The 19965-nt window shown below is 39.7% G+C and overlaps 1 protein-coding gene across 2 annotated transcripts in view; it reads right to left on the bottom strand.

The window, feature by feature from the left end:
* The window catches only part of LOC144061952 (zinc finger matrin-type protein 4), an 88154-nt gene extending 69809 nt beyond the window's left edge, over positions 1-18345 (bottom strand). For both annotated transcript variants that reach the window (XM_077582910.1, XM_077582911.1), the window contains exon 1: positions 17864-18345. In XM_077582910.1, coding sequence (XP_077439036.1) covers positions 17864-17902 — 39 coding nt within the window. In that variant the 5' untranslated portion in view covers positions 17903-18345. The remainder of the gene's footprint in view (positions 1-17863) is intronic.
* Between the last annotated feature and the right edge of the window lie 1620 nt (positions 18346-19965).

The following is a 19965-nucleotide window of genomic DNA, read 5'->3' as shown; positions in this document are numbered from 1 at the left end:
ACTTTGTCTCGTGTTCTTACTCCCTTCCGCCGCACTATGTTGCATTGGAAAAAAATACATTTAGTCATTCTGGTTCACAAAAAGGCCATAACAACAGGCCTAGATATGTATACATTTGTTAGGACCTTTGCACAGAAAAGTAGGCGACTGATGTTACAATAACTGATAGCAGCCATGCTGGTACATAGCTAAAGAAATAAAAACATCCATAATTACAGATAGATAGATAGATAGATAGATAGATAGATAGATAGATAGATAGATAGATAGATAGATAGATAGATAGATAGATAGATAGATAGATAGATGGACGGACGGACGGACGGACGGACGGACGGACAGACAGACAGACAGACGGACAGATAGATGATGGATAGGTAGGTAGACAGACAGACAAACAATAGACTAGAAAAGAAAAGAAACACTAAAAAATGTAAATAAATCAATAAATACATAGATAAAAAATAATAATTAATAAATGCAGTCTCAACAGGACAGTAGCCATCCAGTGTCCTTTTTGTGCCGGTCCCAAGCCTGGGTAAATGCAGAGGGTAGTGTCACGAAGGGCATCCAACATAAAACGTTTATAGCCTGCAGCAAGACAAATCAAATGGATCAAAGGAGAAGATAGATATAGGCCCTGGTTTAAAATATTACTAAAAACAGGGGGTGGGGGTGGGGGCAGTGTATGGCAAGGGATTCTGGAGGTAAAAGTAAGTCATTTTAAACTAAAAATGAAAACCTTTCCGGTTATTACGGGGGCGTTACGCGTCAGCCGCATATGTACACTGTTGTTTTTTTTATTTGGCTTGGTAAAGTGCTTTGGATAATATAGTAATAAATGGGACATATTAAACGCAATGTAAGGGTACTCCCTTCACCATTATGATCAAATCAGATTTTTCACGTTTTGGACAACGATGTGTTAATAACCCATTTGAATGTGTTCAGAATATGATGGTTATATGGTAAACAGATATGTAGCCTAAACACGGATTTGATGTACGAGTCCAGGCGCTATAAATGAGTAAGTCTTACTCTTAGAAAATAATGCTAGCAATCCTTGACAAAACCTTCTTGCTGGTGAGGTGTTGCGGTTCCTCTCTCAGGGGGTCCTTAGTGGTATTAATGGCAGATTGTCTGCCTGGGGCCACAATATGGACTCATTAGAGGGTGAATCAGGACTATTATCATGGACGGGGGAAAAAAGTTTTCCAGTTAAACTGAGCCCATCCCTGCCTCCCTGTGTGTTTAACAGCACACTGACTTAATGGGGGGTAGACAACATAGAGCTGTTATGTTGCTGTAACATATGGGAGAGGATATAGTGGATGGCAACAAAACTGCTGGGGTCTCCATATTCTATTAGGGACTGATTGCTCTCTTTTATAGTTGTTGGTGTAACTTTGCAGGCAAACTCTTCAGGAGTTGTGGGTCTAAGGCTGGGCGATAAATTGATTTTTTTTAAATCATTCAAGTGTTTTGTTGTGAACGATTACAAAAATTATAACATCGATGTTTTTTTCCCCCTTTCGTTTCCCGAGTCTTTCGCCTCAATGGGCTTTTGTAGCGTTAGCTCTGCCAATCGTGTCCTCACACACTCCATACGGGAGGAACTCAACAACAGCAAACAAACTCCCGCAAAAAACAAACAAAAAAAACTGTTTACTATGTTACCATGGAGGAGTCATTTACACAAGGTAGCACGTATGACAAGAAAGGGGCACAATAAGAGCGATCACCAAAGCGGACACATTGCACCTCGCTAATGATATGGCACCCATGTATACAATGAGGAAGACTCGATTTCACCACTTGCTGAAAACGGGAGAACCCAGGTATGTACTGCTATCTAGCCGCAAGTATATTGCTCAAGTTGCCCCACGCCGTTTGTTTAGGCAGTGGTTATTTTGCCATGACTGGCAACTCAAATGCTAGTGATATTTTTGCAAATAAAAATTCAGCAAACAGTTGGAGGGGATGACCTCGATTCTACAACAAAGCCTAATTGTGATGTTTATTTGTGTCATATTGAGGTACACAAGTAGCACTGTTTAGCTTTTAAAACAAAGTTGACAAAAAAGTTTTACTTTTCTACTTTTTAAACACATAGATTTATATTTCCAGAAGTATTTGATTTGAGGTAGAAGTTTTGCACATTGATTCCAAGAGAAGAAATATGGTTACTTTTGTTAACTGATAAAATTTATTGGTTTATGTAAAAAAAAAAAAAAATATATATATATATATATATATATATATATATATATATATATATATATATATATATATATTTATATATATTTATATATATATATATATATATATATATATATATATATATATATATATATATATATATATATATATATAATAAAATAATAATAATAACAATATAAAACCCGGAAATTGTAAATCAAATTTTTTGTTATAAAATCTGAGATTTTATTTTTAGGCAAAATCACCCAGCCCTTATGAAGTTTTTTTGCATCCACATTCAATATCACATCTGTATTGGATGTGAAACTCCAGGGGTGTCAAACCCAACAAAATGATAAAAAAGCAATAAAAGCATTTTTTTTTCAAAAGGTAGTGGAAAAGAAATACAAGCTTTAAAGTTGTTGTTTTTTTTTTAGCATTCCTGGCAGTCTACTGTATTTTGATCAGCAGCGAGTAAAGTCATTTACTTCAGTATTTTGAGGAATATAATCCCCAAAACCTACACTTGTGAGCAATCTTTTAAAGTTTTTGAAACAGGTTTCCCCTGAGGCATCAGGTACACAATATCTTAAACACTGGCTTGGTTAAAAATGAATAAATATTAGAAACTATTGAAGTCAGGCAAATGGCATTTTGTAATACTTCTCTCTCGCTATCCCCCAAGCCTCAATTATTGCATCAACCAATTAGGAAACAGAAACAGGCTCTTTGTGAGGTGACACCAAGGGCTGGAACGCTGCAAAGCGAACGCAGTATAATTTATTTGACGGCCTCCCACTTCCTTCAAGTGCGGTGCTTTAGCTTTAAAGCAGCACTATGCACAGTAAGTATATATAAATAGAATCTGTAACCATAGGACTGACAGATAATGTGGTGTGGAGACACGCCCACGTGTCCTTGTGGGATCAACTGTCAATCACAAGGTTCCAAATCCAAAAGTGTATATGGGTTCAAATCGCGGGCGTCGGACCAAAACCTTGTGCCTTCAAAATTGTCACTTTTAAGAAGTCCCCAAAATTGGCGTGCTTGTTCAACCGTTAATTAATATTATGTCATCAAAAAGAGAAAGCCATTTTCATCACTTTAAATTGGTTGATAATTTTTAAGAACGACACACCGTGTGGACTGACCAAAAGTATAGATTTTTGAAGAAATATTAAATTAAATATTAAAGAGATTTTGGCCCGACGCAAGTGAAATATAAGTTGTTGATGGAAGTCTGACTGAGATATGTGGAAACAAGACCAAAATGGATTTTGGCATGGTGTTATAGCTGTGCTGCAAGCACAAGCCTGAATAGATGTATCACAGCACAAATCCATGTAATATCTAAATGGAAGGAACAAAGTTAGTAGTGTCACAATACTTGTCTCCAACTGCACTGAATTTTTGATAGAAACAAGCCCTTGTATAAGATTTTGCACTAATACAACAAAAACAAATTTCAAATAAATTCCTGGTACTCCCTTGTGAGCTTCATGACCAAGCTTGTAGCTCAAATTTATTCATATATCAAATCAATTTTCCCCATTGAAATAAATTGAAATGCCATTAATTCGTTCCATCCCTCAAGAAACCACCACCATTTTTTAGGTTTTAGAAAGCGGAATTTCTGCAATCTGTTGGATGTGTGTCTTTAAGGGGTGTGGTCTATCTAGTAAGAGATGCCATCAGCTGGAGTCAAGTTGGTTAGAGTTATTTTAATGTGATCATCTGTGTATCGATTGTGACCTACATCACCTTTTGTTCCCACTTTGGGATAAGGGTATAACATTAATTAAAACATATATATTATTATTTCACTTCACTCGACTGTCAGAGTATCTGAAGCTGAACCTCAGACTTTGGCTCGCATCCTAACACAAAGAAAAAACAAACAGATTGAAAAATGCCATCTAACATTATATACCGGTAAACAGATTTGCATTGAATTAGTTTATAAGGCAAATTATCACGTGTCTCCAAGAGCAGACATCATACACACACTTGGCTATTTATATATTCTAGGTGCTGCAAGGTCATGCCCTATTTAATCTACTCCACAGTGTGAGTGTGATGCTCTGGTCTCAGCGTGCCCTTAAAGATCGTACATATCAATAGTGTGTTGCCGTCTGAGTTTGTCAGGTCAGAATTTGCATGAACACACCAGAATAAGATATTGATATCAAGTCTGTTCGCAAAAAGAACGTGCGTATGAATATGGAAATCAAACACTCTGCAAATTCATTGTCCAAAATGCCCATTGTTGTGATAGAGCCTATCTATCATTCCTTTGAATATGAAAAAGTAATTAAAATTATTCATTAATATTTAAAAAATACAATTAATTAATTTAATAAGTGAAACAGTTGAACTTCAGACAGTCATATCATCCACAGTTATAGTTTTGATAATTGAGTTTTGGTTGTGATGTTTCGGATTTCCAGCTAGCAAAAACCTCCAATTTATTTAATTTTATTTATTTTTTGGTGCGTGAGTATATGTGTGTGTGTGTGCGTGCGTACGCGTGTGTGCAGTTATGCGTGCGTGTGAGTTTGTGCTCATTCATTCACCTGAAACCTATTAAAAATCCCATACCCTTCACCTAAACCAAATACTTAAGAATCCCGATAGTCGTGAAGTTGTCAGTAGACCCGAGCAGTGATCAAAGAAAAGTGAAAACCAGCACCGACCAGACACCACCAACTACGCACAGGGTTACAAACCAGAATCTTTCACCAACCCCACAAGCATATAAATTCCAACAAATTAGAGAGACCTCAAGAAACCAAAGGAAAGATTAAAGAAAGGAAGGAAAGATAGATGAAGCAGAGTGAGATCCACAGACATCAGCCTCCACCGATTCAGCGACCAGAGGAAGAAGCGGATTGTGTTTGCATTTCGGTAGATGCTGGTGTGGTGGATCTGGCATTCATGAAAAACCTCCACCAAAGAGCAGAGCCGTCGACCCAGGCCAGGACAGGGCAAGCACAACCCCCCAGGGCCCCCCAGGCCTCTGCAGCGCCAGGGCACAACCCCCGGGCCCCGCGGGGGCCACCGGCTGTAGAGCAAACCCAGGAACCCGGAGCACCCCCCCACCCCAACACGGCCCGCGCCCCCAGCCCAACGCAGCAGAAAGGGGCACGACAGGCCCACTAGGCCCCCCACCGGTCCACAGCCCCCGCAACCCCACGCCCCCCACCCTCACCCGCCACTCACCACTCACCACAGCTCAGCCCCCGCCGCACCCCGGCCCCCAAACACCACAGCACCCCCCGCCCCCAAACCCCTAGACACCACAGCGACCTCCAATTTACAATGTTAAGATATTACAATATTAGATAAGAAACAATCAACTGAATTTTTAACATAGAAATTAGTTGGGAATTGGTCTTCTGAAAAATATGCTTTTAGTGATACAATATTGCACTTAAGCTTTACTGTTTGAATCAAACTATTGAAATGGATGGCTGATGATATTCAAACTTATTGCACTACAATTCATCCACTGAAAAGTTGTTAAATCTACAGTACGTACTCATTGCATCTATAGTGTTTTCACCATAGTCTTTTGCACCAGCGCAGATTGCCTTGCATAGTCCGTAAACAGCTACGGCAGGAGAAGGGGAGTTGCCAAATACATGGACTTTAATGCAATAATCAATTGCTTCCTTATTCATGTCATTGTCCTTGTGCCACAGAAAGTGAAGGAAGTTGCGGTGGTCCTCTTGAACTCTAAAACAGTGAAACATTTGCTGTATATCTGCCATAACAGCAATGCTCTCTTTCCGGAAGCGGAGCAATACACCAATTAGTGTATTATTCAAATCAGGGCTCGTAAGAAGGACATTGTTAAGCAAGACACCGGCAAACTGGGCACTTGGAAACAACCCTGATTTGATTCTTTTTTTGTGGGTGATACACTCCAAATGTGGGAAGATACCAGCACTCTTCTCCTGGTTTAGCGGAGGTGCTTTTTCAGCATGGTTATTGGAGAAGATTTTTTCCATGAATGTCACATATTGTTCCTGAATTTCGGGTTTCCTGTTTCAGTTGTGTTTTAGGGACGAGAACCTACTGATGGCCTGTTCCTTGTTGTTTGGCAGTTGCTGTCGAGGATTTTTAAATGGAAGTGTGCCGTGCGACCCAGCTGTTATTTTCATCTCTGTACATAGCATCATCCATGATTTTTAGGAAGAGTATGTCCTGAATTGAGAGAGCTGGTTTGTTGTCGTTTTCCATCCTGTTGAACACTGTTTGTCTTAGCATCTATTCAGGTGCTGTTCTTGATCTATTTGTGTGCGGTGTTTTCTTCAGATGAACAAGACTATTGCATGGTTTGAAAATAGTAGGGTGACCATATTCCAGAACAACTGTTTTGAAAGAACTGACTGTTGGCTTGTGCAGTTTTACCTAAACAAACTTCTCCGACGACGACCCAGCCTAAATCTAAGCGCTGGGCGAATGGCGCATTGTGAGGGCCATTAATTCTCTGCCTGACCTTGTGTGCCCGTAAAACGTCACGTCCTAATAGCAGAAGTATTTCAGCGTTAGGATCAAGTTCTGGGATGTACGTACTTCGCTATGGACTGGAGGTGTGGCTGGTGTAGCACGGCGCTCAGAGTTGGAATTTCGCTCCTGTGGTTGGGAATGTTTTGGCACTCAATAAGCAGTGCTAAAGGGACAACTACTGACCCATCGAGTGACTCAATTTGTAAACCTGCCATTTTGCCCCACGTTTCAACTACACCAGAGCATGTTTTAAGGTTGTATAATAACTTTTTGATAATTGATAACAGCTCGTTTTTAATGTAAAAAAAAAAAAAAAAAAAACCTCAGGTCTGACTAAGGAATGGTTACTCTGATCATCCAATATAACGTAAGCTTTGATAGCCCTCTCCTTTTGACCCTTATGGTACATATTTTGGAACATGAACGACCTAGCTCGGCCTAGACCGCACACGTCGGTGCAGCTTGTTGTGACATCAACTACCTTTTCTCCCTCCCCGCCATTATCTTGAGCCAGTGAGGGAGCTTGGTTAGTTTGTGGTGAAGGACCATAGTGCATGGCTGGGACATTACTGTTGCGGTTATATTTAGAGCACTTTAATTTATAATTACAGTCCTTTGCAAGATGAGTGCAGCATTTAAAGCATATTCCTTTTTCTTTGAGGAAGGCCTTTCTTTCATCAAATGGTTCGTTTACTAAATGTTTTGCAATTTTCGAGTCTGTGTGGCTTATTATGCAGTGGGCAGTTCTAATGAAGGTCTTGGATGGGGGAAATATCAGTTTTGTGTACAGCAATCGGTTGAAACGTAGATCATTGCGCTTCTTTGCCTCCTTGCATATGAAATTGCTGCGTTGAGTGGGGGGTGCGGGCCGTATTGGGGTGGGGGGAGCTCCTGGCTCCTGGGTTTGCTCTCCGGCCGGTGGCTCCTGCGGGGCCCGGGGGTTGTCCCTTGGCGCTGCCGTGGCCTGGGGGGCCCTGAGGTGTTGTGCTTGCTCTGTCCTGGCCGGGGTCGACGGTTCCCCTCTTTGGTGGAGGTTTTCATGCATGCCAGATCCACCACACCAGCATCTATCGAAATTCAAACATAATCTGCTTCTTCCTCTGGTCGTTGAATCGGTGGAGGCTGATGTCTGTGGATCTCACTCTGCTTCATCTATCCTTCCTTCCTTTCCTCAGTCTCTCCTTTGGTCTCTTGAGGTCTCCCTAATTTGTTGGAATTTAGATGTTTCTGGGGTGGGTGAAAGACTCTGATTGGTGACCCGGTGGGTAGTAGGTAATGTCTGGTTGGTGCTGGATTTCACTTTCCTTTATTTTCTTTGATCCTTCCTCGGGTCTCCTGACAGCCTCACGACTCTAGCTGGAGTCTGAAGTATTCGGTTTAGGTGAAAGGTATGGGATTTTTAATAGGTTTTAGGTGAACTAGTGAGTACACACTCACACGCACGCACACACACACGTGCACATACTCACCCACATACAAAATAAAAATATTAAATTAAAAAAAGAGAGCAATGATAATGACATGTCAAATCGGTAAAATTACCGAATGAACAATACTGAGCTCTTAAGGGAGAAATAAAATAAAAAAATAAAAAATGAAATAAAATAAAAATAAAAATAAATTGCAAACATATTCAATGGGTGGGAAACAGCCCTGATTTTCCTCTTTAAACTGGGAGCCGTGTGACATCCACCTCTCTTGACGTCCATATGGGAGTTTGTCTACGATTGGCCCAATCCCGCGAGATGTGTCTAGAAATAGCAGGCCAGGAAGGTACCCATCTTCCTTGGCACCTTGAATCTCTTGTAGCTGATCTCCTAGCTCGCGCAACATGAAGTGGTCTTTGACTGTTTTTTTTTTTGGAATGGGGGGGGGGTGCTGTCTAATCAATTGAAAAGTGACTTTTCAATTATCTCAGGTGCTGCGTAACATTCATTCAGTCTCTCCCATGCTTTGCGCAAAGCGAATATGGGATTGTTGACGTATACTGAACGTATGCGCTTCACTTGTTCGCTTGACTCTTTGCCAAACCATTTTGTCATGAGATCTAGTAGCTGAGTAGGACTGAGTTGAACCTTAGCTGTTGCACTAGTAAATGAAGAGTACCATGCTCTGTAATTCTCTGGTCTGTCAACTGAAGGCCTGAAGTTATCAGATCACACTTTTGTCACTATTGTCTTCATTGGGGTGATGCCATGTCACAAATGTGTTGGGTGAGCTCACTTGTGGGCGTGAGGTAGTTGGTAAATCTTGAGGGCATGGAGCTTGTTCATTGTCTATTTGGAATTGCAAGTATTCACTTGTGCGTTAAATTTTTTCTTTTTCTGGTAGTGATTGTCTGCCTTCGGAATCCTCTTGGTTTGCTTCAGCTTCCTCAAGCACTTTTGCTTCAGCTACGGCAGCATCAGCTTCCCTGTGTAGTGTCAACACTTCCAATTCTGCGTCAAGTTTGGCCTTTTCCAACTCACTTTGTGCTTTTTCCACCTTCAGCTGTGCTTCTTTGGTTGCATACGACGCTCTCACCTTAGCAGCCTCCACTTTGGCTTGAGCCTGGGCAGCGCTTACCACTGATGCAGATGAGTAGCTTGTCCTGGAACTGCGTACAGACCTGTTACTGGAAGCCATTTTGACCACGAAGAATCATCGAATGATGACTTTTCACTATAGTGTTTTCAACGAAAGATGTTGGTGACACTAAGCTAAACCACAAATGAAGACCCTGGAGTGCAGTTGAAGCGTTTTAATTGTCTTCATAAGCCTGTGGTGAAAACTGTAAATACAAAAATAAAATAAACCGCTACATACACAAAGTAACGCTAATACAAAAACACAAAGTGCATCAATTACATTATGATAACAAATCGCCGAAAATAAGCATTGATATCCATGCTATTAAGTATTAAGTATAATAAAATAAAACTTACGGCATTCCTGCCTGACAATTCTAAATGGAAGGCACTGGATAGCATTTAGGCTCTGCTCCTGCGTTTCTCTGTTCACGAAAGATGACGTGCGTTCTCAGAAAACGGAAGTGCGTCATCAAATGGGAAGTAAGTTAAACGATATTGTTTTTTCTTTAAACATAAATAAAATTGTCATTTACCATCCAAACAATTAACAAACCTTCATTAATAACAGACATATTTTTAACATTATTACTTAAAGCAATGAACTTATTTACATTGAAAAAGTCATGAAGGCAACGCAGCATCTGTTTGAAAACACACTTGGTGGGGAAAACTAGCTGAAATTCAACACATGGCACCCGTGCGCTCTGGGTAAAAATGGGTGCATCTTCATTTTCTCGTGACAATTTGGTGACAGAAACAAGACTGCATTCTAGACTAGCTAAAAGCAGGTCTAAATTATGGCGCAAGTGGTCTAACATCATTTTGACTGCGCTTTGCACTAGACTTACGCTGACCATGAAATTAGGGCCCAGTATTTCTTCAGTGTGGTTTTTAACTATAGGGAGTAGAGTTGTTTGATACCACTTTTCTTTTTCAGACCAATTCAAGTACGAGTACACAACTCTTGACAGTTAGTATCAATACCACAAGAACTATTTTTGATAGTCAAGTCAAGTTTATTTATATAGCCCTTGATCACACAAGAGTCCCAAAGGGCTTCACATGCCCGCAGTTGACAAACATCAACGACATCTCCTAATCGAACCACAAGAGGGCAAGGAAGAACTAAAAAAAACAAACTAACAGGCAAAAAATGAGAAACCTTGAGAAGGGACCACAAATGTGGCAATCCCCCTTCCAGGATGATCGGGCTGCAATGGAAGAAGGACCTATTTATCCCAATTTATTGTATATTATTTCTTGAAAATATAAAATTGCTTGACAATAATGGCAATCTATTATTGGAATTTGTAGTTCCTGAAACAGCCCAACAGGGCGGCCGATAGTGAGTACTAATACCTTGAAATGAAGTATCGGCCCAATATGTCGCTCATCCGTATTTATTTTTAAGGGTTTTATTGCAAAATAAGTTTGAAATGATATTCAAGTCCTGTCCAGGTACAAGCCGATGCTGCTCATCCTTCGACAAATGACATATTGCACCTGAGTGGCGCTTCATTTTTGGGAGTATTTCCCGCCGTCTTCTTGGCGCCCCTCCCGACCGACTCTCTGTGACCAAAATGTCAAAGTGTCATCCCTCCCGGCTGTGTCAGGGTCGCCCAGGACATTTTCAAAGTAGCATGTCACTCACGCGGCCGCAGCAAATTTGATAATCTATTTTGATATTTCGACACCTCGTTCCCTAATGCGCCCTCAATATCCCCCTCACTCTTCCTGCCCACCTGGCAGACGGCCAGCTTCCCAGCACGGTGATGAGGGGGGAAAAATTGATTTCTAAAGAGCTTGGTCTACTCAACCCTGGATATGAAATATGCAAGTGGTTATTAGTCCAGCACTGATATTAACATAACATGACAAGCGCATCGAGATATATATTAAAGCTGTGACTGGTTCCCGCTGAGCGATACATGAATCACGATATGCTAACATTTGAGTAAACTAATCATTAGCAGCGCAACACGATTATGACGTGATCTGCTTTGTCTGAGAGAGCGACGCATGGCAAGATGGACTCGGCACTCGCGATATCTCCAGCGTGTACACAAGCACAGCGGGCAGCTCCCTAATGCTTGTTATGCCGCTATTAATGAACGTAGACTGAGAAAGGTCAAACGGGCCACACGCTGAAGCGCACACACGCAATACGCACACACATTAAGCGCTGATCCAGATACACTCATGCAAGGGCTGGCATGCACACAGTCAGTAGAAAGGTCACAGCATACGGTGCCTATGTGTGTGCGTGTGTGTGAGAGAGAAGGATATTTGAAGACGAATGCTGCCTGTTGCCATGGAGCGGTATGGCGCCATTCAAACACACGCACCTAAACACATCATCACATTCTAAAGTACACAATCAATTAATGCCAGGATTACAACTTTAAATATCAACTTGTGTTTCTATTTCTGAACCTCATTTTTGGCTCTCAATTTGATTGTATTTTAAAATTGTTCCTTTGGCATAGAGACAGACCGATATCTGTTTTCCTTTTTCAGGGTTGATACTAGTAGTAATCAAGGAGGCCGACAACCGATAATTGGAGCCGATGTTTATTTTCAGTAAAGGAGAAAAATATTGGTGTCAAAATTTAAAAGAAATAAATAAATACAAATTGCAACTCCTAACTTTTTTTCCTTAAAGCATAGGTTTATTGAACACGTTTTTAGATTTGCAAAATGTTGACATTTAAATTTTAGACAATAGACATATGTGTTTTAAAATTCCAACAAAAAGATCAGGGAGCTACCAGGGTAATCAGTATGCCTTAAAAAGTTCAATGAAAACTTAAAAAAATAAATACCATAGCCACCTCTACCTGCAATATCTTTGTTTTAATTAAAAAAAGGAAATGAAGGATGCTAAGAGTTCCCAAGGTCAGCAGCATCTCTTTTAAAGTTAACTGAAATATTATAAATAGTTCTCTGAACTTAACGGTTTCAAATGGATCTTAAATCAGCCGTCAGATTTTTTTATTTATATATAGATATTTCCACTGATATATCTATATAGATATTTTATTTTAGGCTACCAATATTCATCAAAATGATAAATTCATTGACAAATGCGTTGTCATTCCCATCCTGAACCTCCAGACGTGCATTTGAATTTTTTATTGGAGTTCAGAGAAAGAAAGCTAGCACTTTTCAAGAGCACGGCTTCCCGCTAATCCCTCCAGGGTTGAGTAAATTATGCCAGTTGGTTAATCAGAATCTCCCCCACTTGCACTTCAGCACCTCGTGAGAGACAGACAGCGGCACAGCGAAATGGGCTACTTCTGAGTGGCTCGGAGCTCTTCTGCATTATGTACGTGCTAATGAACTGGTTTGATTTAGTTGATTTAGTTCAATTATATATATATGATCTTGTATCTGACAATAAAGTGTCTGTCTATCTACCTATCTGTCTAGGTATCTAGCTACTTGTGGGAATGCTGAAGCATTCTTTGAAATTATTCAATCACACTTTAGCCAGATTGAAGTTCAACTTTTCTTTTTTTCATTTATCCACAATTAGTTATTATTATTATTATTTTTACACAATTTATCTTTCATGATTCTTTATTTAACACACAGTATATTTAATAAATTTAATTTACTTTTCAATGACATTCACTGGCATTCAGCAAGACATACTTCACTACCATTTCACAACACTTCAATGATGACATCAAGTCCATTGTGGCTCAGTGGATAGTGCGGTGGAGCTTTGACTTGTAAACAGGAAGTGATGGTTTGAATCCCACCTTAGACAGATTGCAGTTCAAGTTTTCTTTTTGTTCATTTATCATTTAACTACAATTAAAAATGTGTAATTTTCACTTAATTTGTCTTTCAATTTACTTCATAAGCACATGCATTAAAATATTAGCAATCACCTATTAGCATTCAGCGTTCAGCATTCCCATGCAATTTTTCCAGAAATTGTACTTTGTCCAGTTCTATCTAGTTATTTATCTGTCTAGCGGTCCAGAGATTGTTTTTCAATATACCCATAAGACTTGTCAAGTTGCTTTCCCTGCCTTGTGTAGGGATAGTTTCCTCTAAAGTCGTAACATTACATATTATTAGTGTAATTAACAATAATTTGTCAGAAGTGTTTTTCCCTTGGTGTAGCTATGTATCTGGACTATATTTACAGTACTATTTTTTTGAGTTCGAAACCAAATAAAGAGCACTAATATGGAGAAATGGCGAGCTCTCAGGCAGACCAGATGGTGCAATTGTGGAGTGCATTGTAGAGTGATCACATGTCAGCGTCTTCTGCAACAATAATTGGCCTTTTACAACATACGCTAAGACTCAACCCACAGAGATTATTCACATGCTTCAGGTGCTGCTGTTTGGTGAGTTCAAATGAGTTTAGCAGCTGACCATGAACAAATCATCTATTAACTGAGAGAACCAGTGTTCATTTGATCTATTTATGTATTTGTTTATTTTAAATCCATTCTGTTCAGCTGCTTGATATTGCAGAATGTTCAGAATTGCCGAATTATCATACCGGAACAGTTTTACTCTGCAACCAGAGAGTTTACTCTCCTGCCTCTGTTTCAGTTTGCATTGGCATTGACATTCATTGGAAATGCAGTCGGACAGAGGGAGCTTTGAGAGGGGGCATGCAGAGGAAAAGGAGAACAGAGCAAAAAAGAGCCAAACACAACAACATCATGATCATATAGGACAGCAATTTTTTTACATGAGAGTTTGTGGACTAGAAAGGAAATGCTAATCTCCCTTTTTACAATCCATCCATCCATCTTCTATTGCAAATGTTCTTATTTGAGGTTGCTGGTGAGCTGGAACCTATCCCAGGTGACTGCACAACAGCTGCCGTACACACGGCACTGATGGGCCAACATATTTTACAAACAACGATTCACACCTACTGTATGGACAATTTAAAGTCTTCACTTACATTAACATGCATATTTTCAGATAGTGGGAGGAGCGATAAGAGCATACATGGTAACCACTAGTCCACCTGTGAAGAATTTAAGTGCAAATTAGAGGACAGTCTGGGAAAGTGAGCTGATGAAAAGGCTGTAAATAGCAATTAAAGGGTGGACTTTTTTTTCCTGATGGGAAGTAGGACATCTATTTGAGGGAGGTGTTTATTTGACATTAGCGGGGTCCTGCACCTGGCAGCTAACTTGGGGCATGGTTTGTTTTACAGCAGCAGTCCCCAACATGTTTTGCACCATAGACCAGTTTCACATAAGTCATTTCTTGAATATATAGAAACGATTATTTTGATCTTTGAGTAATCGCTAGATTATTTTGTTGATTAATCAATGAATCAGATTGAAAAAACACATTTTATTTTCTATCCCTTTATTCAACAACGGGACATTATTTCAAATTGGTTTTGTCGTAACATGTCAGGAAATAGGCAACAATTTTGATCTGTGTTTGATTTTGATTCAACACAGATGATCTGCCCGTCTTCATGAGGACTACAGAAATTGGAGAACATTTAGTGTTGAAATTAAGACAATAGAATTGAAAAAAAAACATTTAAATAAATAAATAAATAAATAAATAAATAATACATATACATGAATAAACCAAAAATTTAAAATATAAAACCAATAAAATAATATAAAATTTAAACATAACATTTTTTTTTTAATTAATATTGTCAGTCCATTCTTGGTGTAATTTGAGACATTGATACCTCAACAACCCGATGGTTGGGGACAACTGTATTATAGACCGCTATTGGCTATTTGCACTTTTCAATTTTATCTGTCATTGTGATGATACAAACTGAGTACAACTTAGGTGTAAACGCTCACTAACACACCTAATTGACAAGGCGAGATCAATAAGTAGATGTACAAACGAGAGCGTGACTCCTTGACTACATTCTGAAAAATAGAGCTGGTTTAACTCATCCTATAAGGACAGAAGATTTAGTGCACTGAGGGAAATAAATGTCATTTTCTAAGGATTGAACCAACGGCTGTTTGGGAAGATAGAAAACAACACAATTGTGTGACCCCCGGGGCACTTCATTAAAATGTGTCTGAATGAATGATATTTCGGGCTTGTGTGTGTTTGTGTGTCTACAGAAGTGTGTGCAGGACAAGAGCAGTGAGAAGGCCATAAACTGGTATCACACTTCCACAGACGCGCAGTAGACTGGACGCTTGTCCCAAAGTGACGAGTTCTTGCGATTGCAGCAGTTTTAGTGAGACGAAGCAGAAATAACGGAACAAGTGTGGCGTGCAGTGCACCTCATCCACTGTGAGGGTTCAAGTTACAACTCTCCTCAGTGCTCAATTTGGAGGCTGAGAAAAATGCAATGGGTTGGTATATTATCCACTTAATTACAATTAACCAAATAAATGACTCTTTGATATGTTCATTACGTTTACCACAGCATGAACTTGAAATGATGATTTCAATCAACAAATCTGACAGCCTCACTGCAGACAAGTGCATTAGGGCATGACAAAGCGGCACCATAATCATTACGATGAATTACTCCAAAGCTTGACAATAGTCCCAAACAGTATGGCCAACAAATGAAGTTGACCCCATTTCAAACACTTTTACATGTACACGTTTAATGTTGAACATACATCTCTTGAAAAATATGGGTTATCTAAGGTCATTCATGCAAATATCCACAAATCACAAACGTGCTTTATTAAACTTACTATGCAGTTAGACAAAATACTCATTCAAGCCTCGACTCACTTAAGGCAATCAGACATTCAAAGTCCAATTTTCCATCTTAATGCTAGTCCTTGTTCATGTTTCATCCGTGCAAATAATGTCTGAAATGTGCGTCACTCCAGCTCTTAAACTTTATGTTGCGCACACAGACCCCTGCAAGAACTCCAATAAAAAAAAGATCTTATTTAAGGCACCGATGCTTTCGCCTGTGCTTTAAAACGTTAGAATGAACCAAAAAGTCAAGAAGGCTTTGCCTGATTCATTTGTCATTGGTGCAAATATTCACACGTGTCAGGAAAGTGCCATAAACTTCATGTTGCATGCATTTAAACGCACTGTCCCTGCAAAACTACATAGGAAAATAATTAATTCAGCAGTAAGATATTGATCTATTTTGGGGTCACCAACATGGTGCCACACTTGCAGAGATGCATAAAAATAGTGTTGTATATTGATAGTTATGTTCCTTCTTTGTTAAATCATTGTTTATAATTACTATGAGAAATCATTACATGATCAGTTCTTCAGAAAGTGGAGATCAATACAGTTATCTCTTGCTACATAGCGGTTCACATTCAGCTTTTACCTTTTGCTTACTTTATTGTTCTTGCTATATCGCAGATTTGCGGTATTCACGTAGCAATAAGTGCTAGCCAGGAGAAAGTAAAAAGAGAAAGTGCATAAAATACTTACACTTAATAAAATAAGGTACAGTGCAATGTGCGTATTGCAAAGTACAAGTGGCTTTATTTACACAATTGCACATCGATAGTAAACATCGTTGGTTAATTACTGCTAGTACAAGTGAATTGTAATCTCTTAAAGGTTCTATGAATAAAGGGAGGACGGACATTGTCACAGCTTCACGTTGTTTAACAAAATCAGTAAATACAAGCTCATTCTGTCTCAACTGATGCCGTCACTTTACACACACAATAGCTAACACTTTAGCCAGTTAACTGCCTGTCAACTGTACATCCTCCACTCTAAAAACAGTTGGGTCAAAAAATAACCCAACTATGGGTCAAAAATGGACCAATCCTCTACTTGGGTAATTTGACCCAACTCTGAGTCAAGAAATGGGTCTTATAGTGTAAAACAACTAAAAGATATTGGTCCACTATTGGTCAGATCATTTACTTGGGTAAAAAAAATTGGGTCATTTTGTATAAAACAACCCAGAAAATTGGGTCAAATCGACAATGTATCGGTCCATTTTTTATCCATAATTGGGTTACTTCTGACCCAACCATTTTTAGAGTGTCGATTGCTCACTTCCACGTCACTCAACAGGCCAAGACCGCACACACACATTCACCATCACAGATATTACAGTGTACAATGTGAGGTTGGCGACCACAAGTGGACAAAGATCCTACCTTCACCATTTGGAAATACACACCAAAAAAAAAAACTCAATGCTGGTCCCCATTCATTCAAATATTCACAGTGTGTGAAATATACTCAACTCATGTCTTAAACTTTATATTGCACACAATCCTCCTTTAAGCACCCTGTTGGGAAAACTATGACTTATTTAAAGCATGAACGGATGCGTTCATCTGTGGTTTAAAATGACAGAATCGACCAAAAAGTCAAAAAGGCATTTCTTTCATCCATGTAAATATTTACACAGTTTGTCAAATGTGCATTTAAAACAATATTCCTTCAAGACTTCAATGGGGGAAATTGGCTACTCTTAATTCATCAACACGGTGTCCAATGTGTAAAACGACACGAGTCAAAAAGTTAAGGCATGTCATTCACACAGTGTCATAAATATGCACCATAATGTGCCTTAAATTTCCTGTTGTGCGCATTTAAACCCACTCCATATTAATCAGCCATTCATGCAACTATTGAGTAAGTTGAGGTCTCACCTTGCAGAGGGGACTCCTCTCTTCAATTTCGACAACCATCCGACAGCCGAGTGTCTTCACCGCTGCACCTGCACCGTTACAAATCCGTCAACCCGGATTAAAAGCACTTTTATTGTTCCTTGGCAGTTCTCTTCTTGCGTGGAAGACACGCGCGCGCTCGCGCACGCACCCAAGTCCTCTCTTGTTGCGCGGCAGAGTGAAGCGTGTCCTCTAGCGGCTTCTCTCTGCCGTGTGCCGCGGAGGCAAGAAGCGCAGCGCCGTGGACATGATCTTCCGCTCAGACACGCGCAACGAGGACCGTGTGGGGGGTTATAAGATATCCCAGCAGTGGAGAAAAAGGGGAGAAGAGAGATGCTGCTGCTGATGATGATGATGATGATTATGATGATGATGTGCGCAGCCTTCACCGGGATGAATGAAAAGACTGAGAACCCTCGACTCGCGTGCACGAGGCGCGCCCGCACGTGTGCGCGGGCATGTGTGTGCGTTCACTTTGGATGCAGGAGATGCCACAGTGAGTGGGAGCACGAAAGAGTGGGTTAGTACACCCACACTGATATTAGATGGATTATATAAAATGATCACAAAGCGTGGACCGTGTGACTCATAGTAGTCGTGCACACGCACACCCTCCCCACACTATGTCAACTTTACACATTGTGACCACAGGTGAAAAAAATGTGTCATGATGATACAGTTATGGTCAAAATGATTAATCCCACTAATGAATATTTGCCTGAAACACTGCCCAATCTTTACACTTTACAACATTCACAACGTTGTATAACAGGAAATCATTCATCAATAATATGGTTTGAGGCTAATGACACTCCAAGTGTGTTACATATGTCCAGTTGACTATGTAATTCTGCTTTAGGCAGTAGAAATATAGAAGTGAATAATGCAGTGCTTTTTTTGTAATTTTGAAGCCTTCATTGCCTCATTTGCAAGCATGTCGCCTACCACATATTGTACATGCATTTTGATTTACAATAATATCACTGGCATCGGCCAAAACCTTGTAAATCACAATTTAGCAAATTTCATATTTTTTAAAAAAAAATCTATACATTTGTGTCATTTTTACAAATGTTTGACCAATCTAAAGTGTTGAAAATGGCTTGTAATGTTCTCTTTGATGATGAAACGTTAGAGGTTGAAAAAGCATGTCGTTTTTGGAGTCTCCTGAAAAGTGACGATTTTGGAGGTACAAGGTCTAGGCTCAACGGCAGTGAAATGTTCTACGTGCAACTTAATAAGAATGCTGTGTTTAGGCTAGTGAGGGAGCATAGATGTAATTTTAAAGAACATTTTTGGGTTGACTTCCCCTTTAACTGTATATCAGGAACATTACTCGAACTTTACTTTTGGCCTAAGGTGAGTGATGTAGAGACCATAGTTTATGCATGTATCAAAGCTCGTCTTGACTACTGTAATATGCTGCTTTCTGGTCTTCCTATCTGTAGAATTAATAACCTGCACTTAAAAAGTAAAATGTGCTACAGCAAGATTCTTGACGAGAAGTTCAACATTAGGATCATATTATCTATACTGGCCAACTCATATTGACTCTAAGTCCACGTGAGATGTGATTTTTTTTAGCACGAACATCTTTACCTACTCTTCTCACTGTTCAAATTCAACAAGGAAACGGTGGGTAATTCTGCGAGAACATAATTAATTGCAGCATCTAGTCAACTGTTAGGTTTGTTTGTTTCACCCGCCATCGCCGCTTATTGGTTTCGTCCTGCCTAAACAACGCTTGATTGATCCGACCTAAAAAAAAAAAAAAAAGGCATCACTTTCACATCAGCACATCAAAGGCTTGATTGAAGTCTGCCCGAGAAAACGGGCAACATTGGAATGGGTTTTGAAACTTCAGCATTTTGGGCATATGGATGCTGCTTTTGGTTGGCAAATGAATCACAAAGCCTTCAACAGCATCATACTGTTCCCAAAGTGAAACATGCAAATTGGAGCATAATACTGTGGGACTGTTTTCCTGCCTTAGGCACAGGAAACTTTATTCGGGAGGATGAGACCATGACACAATAGGATTATTTGTAGTGTAGGTTGATCTTGCTGGTACTTCCAAGACAAAC

The sequence above is a fragment of the Vanacampus margaritifer genome, chromosome 12, assembly GCF_051991255.1.
Source record: "Vanacampus margaritifer isolate UIUO_Vmar chromosome 12, RoL_Vmar_1.0, whole genome shotgun sequence".
NCBI classification, from domain to species: Eukaryota; Metazoa; Chordata; class Actinopteri; order Syngnathiformes; family Syngnathidae; genus Vanacampus; species Vanacampus margaritifer.
This window is presented reverse-complemented; position numbering and strand designations above follow the sequence as displayed.